We start from the raw sequence: 18,943 nt of genomic DNA, 5'->3' as shown, positions 1-18,943 counted from the left end.
AATGGCGGGAGATATGAAGGACGGTAACAACAATGACATTCAACAATCAAATAAAGGAGCCTATCACTGTTATCTTTGATACATTGAGATTATAGATAAATTCCATCACTTGATATATTGGAATCCTGATTTATTTACCTGTGAACAAATGAAACAAAAAAGAATTCAAATGTTGTTTCCATACATTTAATGATTCTGTTACATCTAATTTAAGGGGAAAACACTTAAATGCCAATTCCGATTATAATCGATTACTTGTGTCCGATTATTGCCGATAATCAATTATGGTTTTTGGTCCGATTGCCCATCACTAGTGATATGGCTTTCATATTTCACATGTGTATTCCTTTCAACAAGATCTCTAGGCTCTATAATTACTTTGCTGTCATACAGGGCATCAATCCAATTAAAATCAGACTTCTTACATAACACGATTAGGGGTCATGTTCAGATGAACTTTATGTCAGCTGCGATTGTTTGGTTTGAAAGAAAACACATCGCAGCTAGATGTGACGTCACAATGCACCGTTTACATCGACTGGCGTTATATTCCTCGCGTTATTTAAGTAAACCATCTTGAAAACTATTCAAATCGTACCCATCCCTATTCATACATAAATCGGAATTCACAATTAATTTAATTTGGGTGTATTTCATATCGTACCAGTCTTCACGAAAACATTTAAAACTTGCTGGCCAGTCAGACCAGTCAACTGTCTAAATTTACTGGCCCACAGTGAAATTTACTGGCCCCCTAAATTTTCATGTTTATCATATACATTATGGAATACATTGTAAAATTGTACTATGTATTAATTTACTGAAACTATGGTTATTACTCGTATTCATATCCACCCTAAGACATCCTTTCTGTCGATGCCAGAAAAACAACACCATACACAGGATTTTCTTTCTCTGTTCGCCCGCAAACAACAAGACTACAAATTCACGTATTTTTCACAAACATGAAAACAGCCCGAGCGCATTTTAGGAAGTAGCCTTCTCTACATGTAACATCAAATGTAAACGATTAATCAATTCTATCAGAGATAACTGCAATTGACGAAGCACAATAAAGCAGCAATTACCAGTGTGCAGTGCGATACTGAACACGACCATTTTTGTTGTTTTAACAAGTTATTCGTTTAATATTCACATGATCAACGTACAAGTTATGTTGACAATTACAAGTATAGTTATCGTTCCTTACGAATTAAACAAACCACGATGTCCAAACACTTACCCTATGTGCTATTTATTGATTTATTTTTATTTTGATGGTAAATTTAAGCAAATAAAACGTTTAGAATATCTAAATCCAACATTATATTTAATGTGACTCACTAAAAGTCTTCAAGTCCATCGGACTTCCTGATTTTTAATTTTCACTGAACCGACCGTAAAATTCACTGACCTCGGTCTTCGGACCACTGAGTTTTTGTGAAGACTGTCGTACGTTTTGTTGTTTGTATGAACGGAATAGATTAGGCATTATTGCGAAAGTTTAAGATTCGTTATGTGAGAATATGCAATTTTACAGTGTGAAAATAAACTTCGTGGGAGAGAGATTACAGCAGTTTGTTTACGAATTGCCAGGAACCGCCTAAATAGCCATCTTTGTCTGTATGGCGCAATCTGACTGGCTAATAGTTCTCATGAATATTCCAAGCAAAAGGTCATGCGGACATGACCCCCTATGGGGTTATGTCAGATCCTATTGTAGCGATTGTGAGTGTATTCTAGGATCTGATTTTAATTAGATTGACAGGTCATCAGTGTTTCTCAAATACATCTTGTTCTTCTGTAAATTTGGTACCTTGGTATTTACTATAAAGTAATTTCACAAATATACAACTAAATTCTGCACTGTCTGTCAGTATTGGAGATCAAATCAGATTGTGTCATAAAACCCCCCCAAAATAATGTTCAGTTTATCAGGCCAACACTATCAACATTCAATGAGGCAGGCAGTGTTTTTTTCACCTGTTAGTGTAGCATACATTACCTTTCTTTTTCACTCGAGCATTATATAGAATTACCAACTGAATTGTTTTTCCCTACACTTATTTCAAATCATTCACTTTAAATAGTACTGTAAACAATGTTTTTAAACAGTAGTTTCTTGATAATTTCTGTTTTATGGTTGAAAGAGAAAATTAAATGTATTGTTACAATTGGATGAAGGTTGTAGGTTTAGTCAGATGTGGTAGAAACAAGATTCTTTTGGCCTAATTCACTATTCTTAATTCAGAAGAAAAGAGATGCTGCACAAGCATCCTTATGTGCTTGAAAAAGTATGTACAAGTAACAGGTTGTATTTGAACCACAAAAGAAATATTCCTGTGTTGTTTGTATTAGTCTGCACTGGTGCCTTGTTTTCTTACATGATTTACTTCTTCTCCTATCAGCCTTAAAGAATGGCAATATTTTTAAGTCCCACGAAAGATTTGTTTCTCATTTATCTGTCTGCAGCTTTAATCTGATTCCTCACCATAAAATGTCTAGGGCATATAGTGTAACTCTTTTCTGTCATTCAGTCAAAATTCAGTTTACATTCATTATCTCTGCTACAGGTACACATATTCAACTGAAATTTAGTATATAGATACATCATGAGAAAATCCAGTTAATTAAGTTTTATTTGGTATTTTTGAGAGAGTTGTTCCCTTTGGACTTAGAAAATTTCAAACAATTCATAGTTTCTACTCATTATTTCAGCAATGCATGGACATTCTGAACTTAAATTTGGTAAATAGATGCATCATGATATAATGAAAATATCCAGGGCACGTTCTTATTTGGTTCTGTTTGAATAATTTTTGACAGTTGTGCCCCTTGAAACTTAGAAAATTAAGCCAATTTATAGTTTTGCTCATTATCTCCATCATACATGAACATTTTGAATTGAAATTCAGGATATAGATATGAGAATGTAAAGGTTAAATTACTGCAGATATTTGATTCAGGACAAATATTTTGGCAGAGTTATGCCCCTTGGACTTGTAAAATTTTGAACAAATTTAGTTTCTACTCATTATCTCAGTCAAACATGGACATTTGAATAGAAATTATGAAATGAATCTTATAATTGTTTTCTTGATGGTGGTATAGGGAAAATTGGATGGAAAACTTCATCAATGCGCATTGATGAAAAGAAATTCATCAGACTTTAGAAATATTTACCGGTTTTGCCGGTTGGACCAGCGGATTTTAAAAACTCAGATATTATGATAGAATGCAGCAGTTATGATCATTTTTACGTATTTTATTGATATCGTCATGTTACATATTATAGCAGTAAACATGTTTAAGCCTATGTTTCCCAACTAAAATAAATGTATTGATTTGAAATAGCATATTTTTAGTGATATTGTTGAAATCTGAAATTATTTCATTTCCATTGTGTCACAACATGATAAGAATAATTATTCACTGATTTGAAACAAGATGGTGTTCGTAAATTTCATATTTAAAGTATATAATATAGTCCTATACATTTCAGAAATAATCACTACTGCATATAGTCCTATAACTTAAAGGTTATTTTGAAATGCAGATGAAGTTGAACTGACTGCAGTGGAGTTGATGGATGAAAATGAGGATCAGTTGGATGAAGATCAGAAAGAGGAAGAGAGCAAAGAGGATGGGGAGAAAGTGAAGGAAAAGAAGGGGGAAGATCCAGGAAAGAAGGATGGGGAGGAGGACAAAAAGGAGGAAAAATCTGACCCTGATGCTCCAGAAAAAACTCTTCTCACACATGGTAAACCTTGACTTTCAATGATTTTTAAGTGAAAAGAAATGATACCTAATTAACTAGTGTTAAGTGCTATGTGTTGTGTACTAATATCTATTGAAGTGTTAAGTGCTATGTGTTGTGTACTAATATCTATTGAAGTGTTAAGTGCCATGTGTTGTGTACTAATATCTATTGAAGTGTTAAGTGCCATGTGTTGTGTACTAATATCTATTGAAGTGTTAAGTGCCATGTGTTGTGTACTAATATCTATTGAAGTGTTAAGTGCCATGTGTTGTGTACTAATATCTATTGAAGTGTTAAGTGCCATGTGTTGTGTACTAATATCTATTGAAGTGTTAAGTGCTATGTGTTGTGTACTAATATCTATTGAAGTGTTAAGTGCTATGTGTTGTGTACTAATATCTATTGAAGTGTTAAGTGCTATGTGTTGTGTACTAATATCTATTGAAGTGTTAAGTGCTATGTGTTGTGTACTAATATCTATTGAAGTGTTAAGTGCTATGTGTTGTGTACTAATATCTATTGAAGTGTTAAGTGCTATGTGTTGTGTACTGCAGATCAGGATACCTAATATCTATTGAAGTGTTAAGTGCTATGTGTTGTGTACTGCAGATCAGGATACCTAATATCTATTGAAGTGTTAAGTGCTATGTGTTGTGTACTGCAGATCAGGATACCTAATATCTATTGAAGTGTTAAGTGCTATGTGTTGTGTACTGCAGATCAGGATACCTAATATCTATTGAAGTGTTAAGTGCTATGTGTTGTGTACTGCAGATCAGGATACCTAATATCTATTGAAGTGTTAAGTGCTATGTGTTGTGTACTGCAGATCACGTATACTTGATTCACGCAAATAGTTCACACTTCATTATTTAGCTGAAAGCAAACTTATTAATGTATGTATAATGCAGTGTTCTTGAAATCTATTTCTGTGATGTCAGACATATCAAGATCAGTCGGAATAATGAAATGCACTGTGAACTTTTCCGTTCCGAGGAAATTTTTACCCGCCAAATCCTTTGGACTTGTAAATTTCATGCACACTGATAATGTATCTTTCTGTGCATGATTATTTTTCAGTTGTGAAGGGCCCTGTGCGAATCTCTGTTTTGACAGTTGCAGATCTGAGTAATAGAGATTTACAGTCACTAATCCAGAAGTCTGTGAAGGCAACTTTGGACTATGATGATAGAAAAGGGTAAGACAAGCAGACATTTTTAGGTCACCTGAGTAAACTCAGGTGACCTATTGCAATACGCCAGTTTCGAGATAAGAGCTTTCCTGTGTAGGAGGTACATTTAGTAGAACTTTGAGTGCCTAAGTGGGACAGAGTGAACTTACAGTCAGTGAGGAAGACGATAAAACGTATTAAAAGCGGTTTCTCTTTAAATGTGTTAATGTAGGAAATACAAAATACTATCAAAAGAATGTTTTACTAAAGTAGAAATATAAAAACAATGTCATATTTGAAAGTAACATCCTGGATATGATACCTACAATCAACGAAATTACATGATATGATAAGAATTCTATGTATTTAATTACTCCCTGAATACTTATCACTTACTTAGTTTGTGTATCAGTTGAATTTGGGTGATGAAACAGCGTATGAGAAAGATACTGAGTATGCAGTAATGAATATTCGTCCCACTCCCGCATGTAAACAAGTTGTTTCGTGCCTTACTATCTACGAGAGTTTTTCAAAGGGAAATAACTCGAAGGTATCTCGAAACCGGCGTATTAGTCGTGCGTTAACAATTGAACATTTTTAACTTGTTCTTAATAACTGCAAGTCCAATTCTTTTCAAATTTGGTATGAAGCATTATTGGGACAAGGGGGACATAAATTGTAATATTTGGGACTCCAGCACCCCTGGGGCCCTAGGGGCAGGGCAAAAACTGTCCAAAATTGACCAATTTTCAAAAATCTTCTTCTCGAGAACCACACATATGTAAGAAAAACTAAATGCATAGTGATGTAGAACAGGAAAGCCTCTACCCGAATTGTAAATTTCATGATCCCTGGGTAGGGGTTCTGACCCCAGGGCGGGGCCAAACTTGTTATATAGTGTTTATGTGTAAAACACTTAAATTATATCTTCTTTAATGCTATTGATACTAAATTGATAGTAAATAGATATTTAGAAAGAACAGGTAGTCCTTTACCAAAATTGTAAATTTGATTATTCCAGGGTTAGGGGCTTTGGTATCAGGATGGGGCCAAAATGGTCAGTTATTAAATGTGTTAACGATAGACATTTTTAACTTCTTCTTGATAACTATCATTCCAATTCTTTTCAAATTTGGTATGGACATATTTGGAACAAAGGGAACATAAATTGTAAATTTCAGGATTCCTGCACCCATGGGGCCTTAGGGGCAGGGAAAAAACTGCCCAAAAATGACCAATTTTCAAATATCTTCTTCTCAAGAACCACACATATGTAAGAAAAACTAAATGCATAGTGATGTAGAGCAGGAAGGCTTCTACCAAAATTGTAAATTTCATGATCCCCGGGGTAGGAGTTCTGACCCCAGGGTGGGGCCAAACTTGTTATATAGTGTTTATGTGTAAAACACTTAAGTAACATTTTCTTTAGTGTTTTTGATACTAATGTAGTAGTTGGGCATTCTGCCACTACTATTGATATGTTCTTTTTACTTCGCGTTGTGTTTTTTTTTTTAATGATGATAAGTGTTATATAAAGTATTCAACCCTTTAGATATTTCCAGGTAAGTTTGAGTCCGCCTAGAGTGAGGCTAGCAATAAAATAATAAATAAATAAAGTTTTAAACCTTTAATAAAGTTCAACAATTGTATGATAAATACCAAAATAATAATCCCGGGGAATGAATGTGGCTTGAGAGAAAAATATAACTAAATAGGAAAAATAAAGAAACAATAATCAAAAATACAGGGTGAGGCAACTCCTGATATTTACCTTGTTGCAAGGAATGGCTCAGCAGAAGCCCCGAGCACAGTTGTGCTCGGGTTTAAATACTATTCTTAACAAAAGAATGAAAGTAAAAGTTACCTGTAATGTGATTTGATAATAAATCTAGAAGTAACCAATGAGAAGTTTTGTAATAAAATACGTTTGAAAATAAAAGATAACTCTCTTCCTGTTTCATGAAATAAACAACTCGAATACGAAGATAGGAATTTACGTAGACAAGTAAGTAGAAAATAATGAAATGGAGATAATATAGACCGATACTACCACATTCTTCCCCCCTTAGACAATTACTATATTTTTATTTATAAAAATATATAATTGAATATAATAGAATTTCTGACAATAGATACTAACAATATACAGTAGATAAATTTTAAAGTCCATGTAAATCATAACAGAAAATAATTATAGACACTGAGTTCAAAAATCTGGAATGGTGCACGTTTCGTCCATTATTGTGCGCGCATCTTCCTGTTCTCCTTATCTAACAAACTTTTAATCACAAGTGTACTATCACTGGTTTTGATAGGAAAAATATCTATCACCTCATCTCTGCAGTTGGTCCTATTTTCCCCTGCTAACGGAAATGGCGCGAATATGTTCTTGGTTTGTGCCCTCCTCTTCCTTTGTGCTTCCAATTTTTCCTCTTCCAAACGTCGTATGCGTTCCTCTTTCGATCCTAGTCTATATGGAGCACAGGTTCCTGGGTTTATGTAGAAGCGATTAGGGACGTCCTTAACTTCTAGAACCCCGTTTTGTCCTCCATGGGTTCTAAGATGACCTTTTCCTTTGGAGTGGATGGCAAACTGTTTGCCACATAAGGTGCATTTATATAGTGGAACGTATTTCCGATGGACTTTTGCCCAATGGGCCATATACTTCCGAAAATTTGAGAATTTCCCCAGTGGTTGGCATTCCGGAACCTGGCACTCCATTCCCAGGGCACACCACTGCTTCCTAGAATCATGTTCTTCTGGGAACTGTGACAGTTCCTTATGGTCTCTATTTACGGATTCAAGTTCATGGAACTGTTGCAGTTCCTGACTGTCCACCTCTATTTCCAGGACGTCCATCTACAAAAACTATTTATATTGAAATAAAATAAGTTACATAAATTCATAAACATAAACTGTTTTGACATATAAAGTCAAGAGCATGTTGACATGCCTCACAACTAAAAATGAATTGGAGTATTGTACTCCACGTGCCGATCAATACCGCGTCGTAGCGGATCTACAAAACCATTGTTATCATTGAAAAATATTCATAAGTTTGTCTGGGAGTGTTGCACTCCTCGTGCCGAGTTCTATCCGAAATAATACCGCGTCGTGGCAGATCTACCAAACCATTGTTATCATTGAATAATATTCGACTTGTTTGTCTGGGAGTGTTGCACTCCTCGTGCCGAGTTCTATCCGAAATAATACCGCGTCGTGGCGGATCTACAAAACGGCTATTGTCATCAAAACGATGCCGATCTGACTGACTAACAAACCTGTTTGACAGGTCTCTATTCCCGGACGCATTCGAACGCGTCTTTTCAATTTTTGGTCTAGCACCGCTGACTGAATCAAAAGGGGATTTCCTGTCGATTTTGTCTTTTAATTGTTTTAATATGTCGTCAACATACTTATCAAAATCGCGATTTGATTCATCATGTTTGCCCTTACCCGAAGGACCAAATGTTGCCATTTTCAAACAAATTAGACCTTCACTTTAAGTTTAACATTCATTCAACATTCAAATTTGACTCAAATCCTGGTTCAAACGGCACCACTGTAGTAGTTGGGCATTCTGCCACTACTATTGATATGTTCTTTTTACTTCGCATTGTGTTTTTTTTTTTAATGATGATAAGTGTTATATAAAGTATTCAACCCTTTAGATATTTCCAGGTAAGTTTGAGTCCGCCTAGAGTGAGGCTAGCAATAAAATAATAAATAAATAAAGTTTTAAACCTTTAATAAAGTTCAACAATTGTATGATAAATACCAAAATAATAATCCCGGGGAATGAATGTGGCTTGAGAGAAAAATATAACTAAATAGGAAAAATAAAGAAACAATAATCAAAAATACAGGGTGAGGCAACTCCTGATATTTACCTTTTTGCAAGGAATGGCTCAGCAGAAGCCCCGAGCACAGTTGTGCTCGGGTTTAAATACTATTCTTAACAAAAGAATGAAAGTAAAAGTTACCTGTAATGTGATTTGATAATAAATCTAGAAGTAACCAATGAGAAGTTTTGTAATAAAATACGTTTGAAAATAAAAGATAACTCTCTTCTTGTTTCATGAAATAAACAACTCGAATACGAAGATAGGAATTTACGTAGACAAGTAAGTAGAAAATAATGAAATGGAGATAATATAGACCGATACTACCACACTAAATTGAAACTAAAGGGATAGAGCAGGTAGTCCTTTACCAAAATTGTAAATTGGATTTTCCCCAGAGTAAGGGTGGGGCCAAACTTAGTATATAGTATTTATGTGTAAGTTTGCTGATACTGTATAAAATCTAAATGTATTGCATACTTAGGAATAGCAGAAAAGGATTTACAAAGAATGGTGAATTTCACAACCCAGGGTTATGACTTTTAGAGGATGAGTCCAAATTAGTCATATATTTTGATGTTTTAATTTAATACACCTATTATTTAAAGCCTTTCATCAGTGTATGCACTTTTGAGGACAGTGAAGTTTTAAGAACACATCTTGTTTTATACTGTTGCTGAACATTAGAATTTAGCTTAGATATTCAGAACAGGAAATTTTTTTCTAGATTTCATAGCCCATGGAAGTAGTGATACTTTTTCACTAGTATCCAGGTGACCGATAAGGCCTGTGGGCCTCTTGTTCAATTTGCCATATCCTGTAAACCCTCTGAATTTCTGAAATGCTTCCTTACACATACTAGTAACCCACTTGTTTTTGCTTCAGAACCGTAACAATGTGGTTTAATCCTCGGCGCAGTCGGAAAGCTATAGATATATTATCTAGTCTGGCCAAACTGAAGCTGACCAATGATGAAATCAGTGTCGCCTGTCCTAGAGCTTTTGCAGCATTGTTGGGTATTAAACAACACAATCTATCATACATTTAAGGACATTATTTTGTTTTTTAATCCTCAATGAGGAGGATTCATTTTAGTTTCTTATAATGATCCTTTGCTGATATACATCTGTGGTGAGATTTCCAACATAATGATTTACATGATGAATGCACTGAAGTGTTCTATCTGCAAGTCTGTACATAGGTCTGTAAAGTAAATTGCTTCCTGAATGATGTCAATACTTTCATAACCTGAGGTTTAAGTACAATTTACCAAAGATATGAACTTTAAATAGATGAAAGTTAGTTATATAAAGGTTGCTTTCAAACAGCAATGATAACAAAAATTCTATGGTTATCTTTTATATTTCTATGTTATGAGATTTTTATGATGTGACAAATGCTATTTTATGAGATGGATGTGCTGTGCTACAAGATCAGAGTAAACAGACCTCCATAACTAAAGAGTTCCTCTTACCTTTAGATAAATTTATCTCAATAACCTCAGGAGTCAGGTGTAAACAACTACAAAGTGACATAAATATAATGTTAATGTTACACATAACAGAAAATCCTACGCACACAATACTGAGCAAACTTGTGTTGGTAAATTCTTTTAATAATCTTCAATAATACAGCTTTAAAAGACTATGACATTGACATTAATGGTTTAGATGGAATAATGTTTTAGAGATCGGGGGGGGGGGGGGGGGGGGGGGGGGGGGGGGGGGGGGGGGTGAATAAAGAGAGATTCCTTCTCATGAACATACTTAGGTATATGATAATGATAACAAGCCAAAACCAACATATGTCACAAAATTGGTGTTTAAATCATATAACATTGATTATATCTATTGTGAATAAATTTATGAACAACTTTTATGCAAAAAAAAAGATTTAATAATATCAATTTTGAATATATACATGTGCCTATCCTTTTCATATGTACATGTTCATTTATAAATGATCATTTCAGACCATTGACCAAAAATATAATCATAAGTTGTTCCACTAACATAGTAAATTATTTTAGTAAGATATAATCGAGTACTGAGAAATAATAATCACTCTGTGTTGAAAATGCATTCTATGATGATTGACTGTTGATAATGTGGTCATCAATATGTAAGGTCAATATGTCTTTGTGGAAGGTCAATATGATTGACACATAGTGTTGATTCATTCTGTCATTTCCCATCCTTTCATGGGTTCTATCTACAGTCAGCCATTTTTATATAGAAATTTGTTGTGATATGCTTATATCCTGGTTTCATCATTTAAGGATTTTATATCTGGAATCCCTTATAATGAAAACAAACTAGACATTTATTTTTAATACTTTTTGTATTGAACTTGGTGTTTAAATGTTGGTTGTTATGTATAGTTGATAGTTCAATTGTGCAAAGCAGTTGTTTTATTGAGAATTCATAAGTAAAAAACAGCTATGGTTTAGTAAATGTAAATATTTTTTGTTGAATACTGATTGTGAATGTTTCCATGGGTATGCTTGACCACAAAATCAATCGATCAGCAAAGTAGCAGTTTTTGCTCATAAACAGGCTTTCAAGCGGGCCCTTATTTTCCTTATTTTTCTACAACAGCCCTTATTTTCCTTATTTGAGTTTTAGAATCCTAAAAAAGCCCTAATTTTTTGTTGAAATTCCTACATTTTCAAATTTTGAAAGTTTAAATAAATTGGACATAAAGTAAGTGTTGGAATTTATTAAATATATACTTAGTATACTTTCAGAAAATGAATATGTTGATTAAATGTACATCTCAGAAGACATCTTGATGGTTATCAGCTATATTCGGCATTGATTATAACTTGGTTTGTGCTGAATGCCGAATATGGCTGTTGATGACCACTGGTATGATCTTCTGAGTGGGTAATTAGTTTTTGTATTATTGCTCTTGCAAATGGTGAGTAAAACATTTTTTCTTTCCTATTGATTTGTAGATTTAACCCTTATTTTTGTCTAAAAAGCCCTTAAAAATCCTTTAAAAGGCCCTTATTTTTTGATAAGTTTGTCCTAAAAATGGTCCTTATTTTTTTGCAAAATGTCACTTGAAAGCCTGCATAAAGGAAGAACATAAGGTAGCTTTCCACAAACTCATGTATCAACAAATCTACTTTTGATAAATCCAGAAAATTTCTTGAAATACAGAAACTGATTTGCTATGTTATGGGGTGAGGTTTGTTATAACTTTCATTCCTTATGAAAGATGTATTAAGATTTCATTCCTTATGAAAGATGTATTCAAGATTTCGATCCTTATGAAAGATGCATTCAAGATACATTCAGTGTAATTTAACAAATAATAAGAAAGAAGAATAAAATTTTTAATATAAGACAGGGCACTATTGCCATAGCAACAAAATAAAAACGGAAGCCAAATATTTTGGGATGTCATTCCTAAGACATCATATGGCATAACTTAACAGCAACTTAGTTTATATGATATAAAAAATATTGATAAATTGAAATGGGCCAATGAAAATTTGTGTTTTACAAGTGTAATTAAATTATTTCATTATAAAAACATGTAATGTTTGTTTCTTTGTCTGATTTACAGCGACCGAGAAGAGGAGAGACAAGTTTCCAAATTTTGATGGAGGTAATACTAGTTTTATTATGTCTGATACAGGTTAAGTATGGAAAACCACATGTACATTGTACATATTCTCTTCTATGTCATGTATATTTGGAAAATCAGATTTGAAATATTTTTAGAAATGGGGAAATAACAAAGGAATGCTCGGTATTAATTCAAGGTTCAAAAGGATGAGGGGTTGCGTTTATAAAGGGAAGTAATCCTCTAGTTTAATACGTGTATGGAATAAACAAGGTTCATGTAACAGTTACAGTACTACTTTCTATGAAATTGCACTGAAATTGAAACAGAAAAATGGAGGAAATCCTGAAAATCGATTTGTGTGTAATAGGCTTCCAGTGTAAAGGACACTGAGCTCAAGATTTAATAAAGTCATGGAAGGACTTCAATGTTAAATAATGATTGCTGTGACCATGCAAACTAGGGGAAAATTTACAGGATATAGCAGCTAAAAGTATTTCAAAATTCTGAAAATCTTTAGCAGCCACAGGAATATAATGATAGATCTGTTAAATATTGTAGGCTGGAAATGATTTTTTGTGTGCTTTGAGTTTCTTATCATTTATGGATCAAGGAAGAAGATTTTGATGTTAGCAAGGCAGTGCTGTGTAAATATCAGTGTTTTCTCCAGTTATCTAGAAGAATAAATTCATCAGAGACATCGAGTACGATAACGAAAGACAGACATATTTTGTCCAGTTTGAATGCTTGGAATGTAGAAAGTAAAATGCAAGAAAACACTCTAACGTTTATGATGCCATACAGACTTACCGATTCCTAAACAGAAAATACTACAGGTATTGTCATGATGCCATACAGACTTACCGATTCCTAAACAGAAAATACTACAGGTATTGTCATGATGCCATACAGACTTACCGATTCCTAAACAGAAAATACTACAGGTATTGTCATGATGCCATATAGACTTACCGATTCCTAAACAGAAAATACTACAGGTATTGTCATGATGCCATATAGACTTACCGATTCCTATGCCTAAACAGAAAATACTACAGGTATTGTCATGATGCCATATAGACTTACCGATTCCTATGCCTAAACAGAAAATACTACAGGTATTGTCATGAAATGGACAATCCTACCAGAGGAAAGATATAGCTTTTCGTTGGAAATTCTACAGTGAGGATGATACCAATTCAAAAAAATGGGAAATGGAAAAAATGCAAACTACAAATGATTCAATCAAAGAACAGCTTCTTGGACAGGATCACCTACATTGTTTGAAATCATGTACAATATAATGTATGATACAGTATATTAATGGCTTTCACAGGCTTTGTTTCAAATTGTTGAAAGTAAGGTGCTGGAATGATTGATGTGTATCCTGGTACAGTAATTCCTAGACATGAAGAAAGATCAGAAAAGTTTTGAAAGAATTGAACAATGAAGATTTGGGCTGTTAAACATTCGAAAAATGTTGTTTCACATGGAAACAAGATTGGAAAACTTGCAACCCAAGCAATGTCAGATGTCTCATAGAACATATGATGGAAAAACAATTCCTAAAAAAAACAGTAGCCATTTTTTGAAACACCATTACCAACTTGACAAATAAGGATGCTCTAGAAACTAATCGAATCTGTATTATGTGTAGCAAATTGTTGATACATGGATGAGAAAAGGAAACTGGACATAAAAACCAGACATGTTTTTGCAAAAGAAATCCTGACAACATACAGTGGTTGACAGTCCCTGGAAAAACTGTAGCCATTTTTTGGATACGTGTTCATCACCTTAACAAATAAAGATGCGCAAGGAACTCATTGATGAGTTTGTATTGTGTGTAACATATTGTTAAAAAGTGGATGAGAAAAGGAAACTACAGCATATAAACAGACATGTTTTTGCTTAAGAAATCTTCATTTGTTAGACATATAGTTTTTTTTTAAAAAGGATTCTAGAAGAAAACCGTAATTCATCTGTAAATTCATAAATCAACCGGAAATGCAGCTTGAGACACTTCAGATGGAGAAAACACTGATAGCATTCCAATGTTATTGTTTTTGCATATAGAAATGAATTGCTTTGCGCAAGGGTAAGATTTAAAGCATGCAGTGCTGTTGTATGACCATGTTGGCAGAGAGAAAGGCTGACAAGGCCTATACTGATTGGAAAGAGCCATTTTCTGCATTTGAAGGTTGAATTTCAGGTCAGAAAAAAGATAAATCAGCTTATTGCACCAATATTCCCCCTGACACCACAGAGGAGGTTTTGAGAGCAATTTTCCCAGAATGCATCAATGTTCTTATTCCCACTAATGAGGAAGGTGAAAACTTTGGGTAAGTTGCAAGAAATTGAAAGGAAAAGATGGGAGACAAGGTAAAATTTTGCCAGTTCTTGAGTGAGTAGCTAAGTGTAGCAGATTGAGAGATAAATGGCTTATGATATTAATGCTGGATATTAAATTATACTATGATGATGAAAGTATAATTTTGCTGATGGAAATTTTGGATGAAAGCTTATAGATTTTTGAATCGACAGTATTCAATTGATATTTTAAAAGGTTTGCATGTTATGGTGCCATTATTCTTGCTTTTGGAAAGCAAGGTTATCGTGGATTTTTTTCTTCAGCAGATATTTGCTTCTCTCAGAAAAGGAAGATGCTTACATGATGAGTTCCATATTTGTAGTTTACTTTTAGAATGATATACACAAGTTATCCATTCATAAAGCCGTGTAAAAAAAATAGGCAGATCTCATAGTATGTAAGTTTGGATACCCTGTGCAGATTCAATGAGCAGAGTTTTTTAACTGAAAGAAGTTCTACATAAGACATGTAGTTACATTGTATATGACTTCAATGATAACAGAATGGGCAATATGCTTTGCTGAGAGAGTATCAGTAATGTCATGTGTTTGTGCAAAATCAGTTTGGTTGACAGATGTACAGCAATATGTGGACACACACAAAGCAGTACAAGGCACTGCACCGACTTATTAAAATAGCCCCATCACCAAAGGCATTTGGAATTTCAGATACAAAGTAGTGGTTATGACAATACATGTAATGAAATTTATTTAAGCACTTTAAGATTTGAAATTCCTAATAAAGACAGAAAACAATGGAGGCTGCTAGTATTATAGTACAGGCTTAGTGGACATGATGACCATTTACTGTTTGCCTATGTATAGGTGTGCTATCCTGGAGTTTAAGAGTGGACAGGAGGCAGCTAGCTGTGTGGAGGGCAACAAAGATGTGGAGGTGGGGGACCACAAGATTAAGTTGAGCCACTGCTACCCCATGCCAGATCATGGTCAGTCAATTTATGAAAATCAATTATGCTTTGTAAAATATCGCTGTTTTGAATTTCTTGTGTAATGTTTTTAGAGAATACAAGATAAGTACTATAAATTTATTGTATTCTTGCATTAGTTTGAATCTTGTCGATCCCAAAAATGTTTTACAGATACTTATTTTTTAAGTTCTTTTCTTATAGTGCAAAAAAGGTTGGAAGATGATAGAAAGCATGATAGACCCAGAGAAAAACATAGCAGACCAACCGGTAGCAGGTTTTCCAACCTGAAGAATAGACGAACAATGCCTGTCAAACGGTTGGGCACCAGTCTTTCCACTAGGTACAAATTTGGTGCTAATAAAATGGGTAGCGTGAGGGGCCGAATGCAGCGAGGAGTCAACAGAAGCAACTATAACAACATGGGGCCTAACAGAAACATGGGCACTAACAGAAACGTTGGTTCTAATAGAAGTAAGTTTGAGATGCGTACAAAATTTTATATGTAAGGAATGAATAATCATTTTAAAAACTTCAGTGGGATATGAAGTGGGGCAGGCATGTGATCAAATCTTGTGAAGTCCAAAGGGCCTCTCAGTACATTTGATATCATAAGCACTGCCCTACTCCATATCGCAGTAAAGCTTTTAAAATTGTTATTTATGACTTGTATGTGATACAGACTTGCCTACCCTTCTGCTTTTGGCATAAATTTTCTGTTTATTACCTCTAAATTATATTACACCATAAAAATCAATTTTATGCTTTGAAAACTTATGCTTAAGAATCATATTGTATTTTGAATTTTTTATGAACAACTTACTTTCGAGCTTAAGTACGACTTACTAATATGCAAGTCGGAAGATCAGTAGTAACAAAGATGGTGTCTAAACTTGCGTGTGTGTAAAACAATTATCAATTTAGATTGATTAAATTTCAAAGAACTATCAATGATAATAAATTATTTACATGGAAAGACTTCAAGAATAACTTTCAGTCAAACCGTAACAAAATTATTTAATCATTTGATAACGAGATTAACCCATTATAAACGTTTTATGATAAATAGTATACTTATGATAACTTTACTCTTGATACAAGATTTGATAACTTTACTCTTGATACGAGATTAACTCGTATGAATTGTGATTAAAAAAATTAATTACTATAAAAGAAATCACTAAACTCCTACTGAAAAATCTGAGAATAAAAACAAACACCCTCTAACCTTAGAAGCTTAACCCCGAGTCCTCGGCACTGCTTAGCTCTCCTCTATATATATCCCATATCCCTGGAGACCCACGCGCTTCCTAGGGATGACCGGCAGATCTCCGGTATCACCGACAGTCGCTGGCAATAAAATATATGTTCAACAATAGCAATGAATAACGTACATAAATTATAATAAACAATATTTTGAGAGTTTCATACAGTACAACAGCTTTCAATAGACATTAGATTTCAATGCGAAAATACACAGTGCAATAAAAATCGGGCGTGATATTCCGAAAAGTATAGACCATGATGGCGGTATCTAGAAATAAAGTATAGACCATGATGGCGGCATCTAGAAATAAAGATGCAGACTTTGAAATTTCATTTACAACAATTACAGCCAATTGACACAGATATAATATTCCTGGATGATAAAATTATACCCATAGGATTATGCTCTTCTAGATATGTAAGTACAATGAATCATAATAAGGAATTTAACATTAGATGCGATTTACAAATTATGAGGGATAGTATATAAACTACCTGCACACACGTATACAACGTAACCAGAAATCGCACAAGTTATAAGTGTAAAGAAACACGAAACTGTTATAGGATTAAACATTCTTTTTGAAGAATTTATCGATGTGTAAACTCTGGACATTTTACTCAGAAAATGAATAAAAGTGCAAAGCACTTTTATGTTAAGTTTATGAGTAAAATGTCCAGAGTTTACACATCGATAAATTCTTCAAAAAAAATGTTTGATTCTTGTAATTCCAATTCGTTCCCTGCATCATCAACTTCAATAATTTGAATACTTCCCCCACACTATGTTGTTTATTTTCAAACGCGTATGTATACATAGCGTTTTTAGATTTATTGATGTGTAAATTCTCATTTATATTTATCTTTTCCAATCAAAACAATTGTAATATTAAAATAACATTGGAATTATTACATAATATATGTAGAAATCATATAATACATTTAGAAACATCATTACTCCAGAAATGACATCAATATGACAGTTTATGATTTATGAAAACAATTCTTGTTTTATTAATGAGCGCAATATGCTATATGATTTATCCTTATAGTCACACCATTCAGATAGTAAATATTATTTACATCACCATATTCACAACTGTCAGAATGAAGTTATCCTTTGCCAAATTTTAATCTGTGCCCCCCCCCAAGAAACCTGCTAAGGTATATTTGTTTATTTTGTAGATACAGGACCATCAACTGAGATGCTGGTGAACCAGATGTCAGCTCTGACTAACATGGTGATGTCCAGCCAGCAGAAACTGGCTCAGCAACAGAATCTGGTTAGGCAGATGGCCAATCAGCAGAACATGCTGAACATGAATGCTGGGATGTCTGGTGGTGGATCCATCAGTGGTGGAATGGGAGGAGGTGGAAGAGGCTTCAATGAGATGGATAACATCAATGAAGTTCGGAACCGGAGGGACTCGTTTGAACGTGGTGGAGATAGAATGGGAGGAAGCAGAATGGGAATTATTGGAACACAGAGGTCGCAGGGCCGACGTGATGACTTTGATTCTCACTCTAGAGGAGGCTCAAGTAACCGAAGGAACAACAACAACACTCCAGGTACTAAGCTTGATTTAAAATGCAAAAGATTTTGAAGTTTATGGCTTTAACTTTGATATTATGCTGGATGCATATGGATGTACAAAATTCTGACTGTAGTTTATGAAAACAGGCAATATTCCTCCAGGAGAGTCTGCCTGCTTCAAATGTGGAAAGGATGGCCACTGGGCTAGGGAATGTCCAAACCAGAACCAAAGAGGTAAAAAATTCATTTCAGGGAAAATTGTGATCTTTGTGATGTATAGAATTATGAGTCTATCAGTAAACATATATGTAAACAAAGTAAAATTCATGCTTTATTATGCTCCCTGAAATTTTACAGGGGGGGAGCATATAGTCACTGTCGTGTCTGTCTGTCCATCTGAGCTCATACTTTTCATGAAATTGTTCATAATTGATCGTAACTATTCCTTGGGACAGGAATTTTTGGACCAAGATCATTTTGTAAAGGTCAAAGTCACTCAGA

At 34.1% G+C, this 18,943-nt stretch overlaps 1 protein-coding gene across 7 annotated transcripts in view; it reads left to right on the top strand.

Moving 5' to 3' along the window:
- The window catches only part of LOC125668547 (uncharacterized), a 62,680-nt gene that overhangs the window by 31,538 nt on the left and 12,199 nt on the right, over window positions 1–18,943 (top strand). For all 7 annotated transcript variants that reach the window (XM_056162830.1, XM_048902793.2, XM_056162832.1 and 4 more), the window contains 9 exons: window positions 3,557–3,760; window positions 4,841–4,958; window positions 9,659–9,789; window positions 12,347–12,388; window positions 14,559–14,688; window positions 15,542–15,663; window positions 15,847–16,116; window positions 18,094–18,477; window positions 18,590–18,676. In XM_056162830.1, coding sequence (XP_056018805.1) covers window positions 3,557–3,760; window positions 4,841–4,958; window positions 9,659–9,789; window positions 12,347–12,388; window positions 14,559–14,688; window positions 15,542–15,663; window positions 15,847–16,116; window positions 18,094–18,477; window positions 18,590–18,676 — 1,488 coding nt within the window. The remainder of the gene's footprint in view (window positions 1–3,556; window positions 3,761–4,840; window positions 4,959–9,658; window positions 9,790–12,346; window positions 12,389–14,558; window positions 14,689–15,541; window positions 15,664–15,846; window positions 16,117–18,093; window positions 18,478–18,589; window positions 18,677–18,943) is intronic.

The sequence above is a fragment of the Ostrea edulis genome, chromosome 4, assembly GCF_947568905.1.
Source record: "Ostrea edulis chromosome 4, xbOstEdul1.1, whole genome shotgun sequence".
NCBI lineage: Eukaryota > Metazoa > Mollusca > Bivalvia > Ostreida > Ostreidae > Ostrea > Ostrea edulis.
Note: the sequence above shows the minus strand (reverse complement) of the source record. Positions and strands in the feature narration are given on the sequence as shown.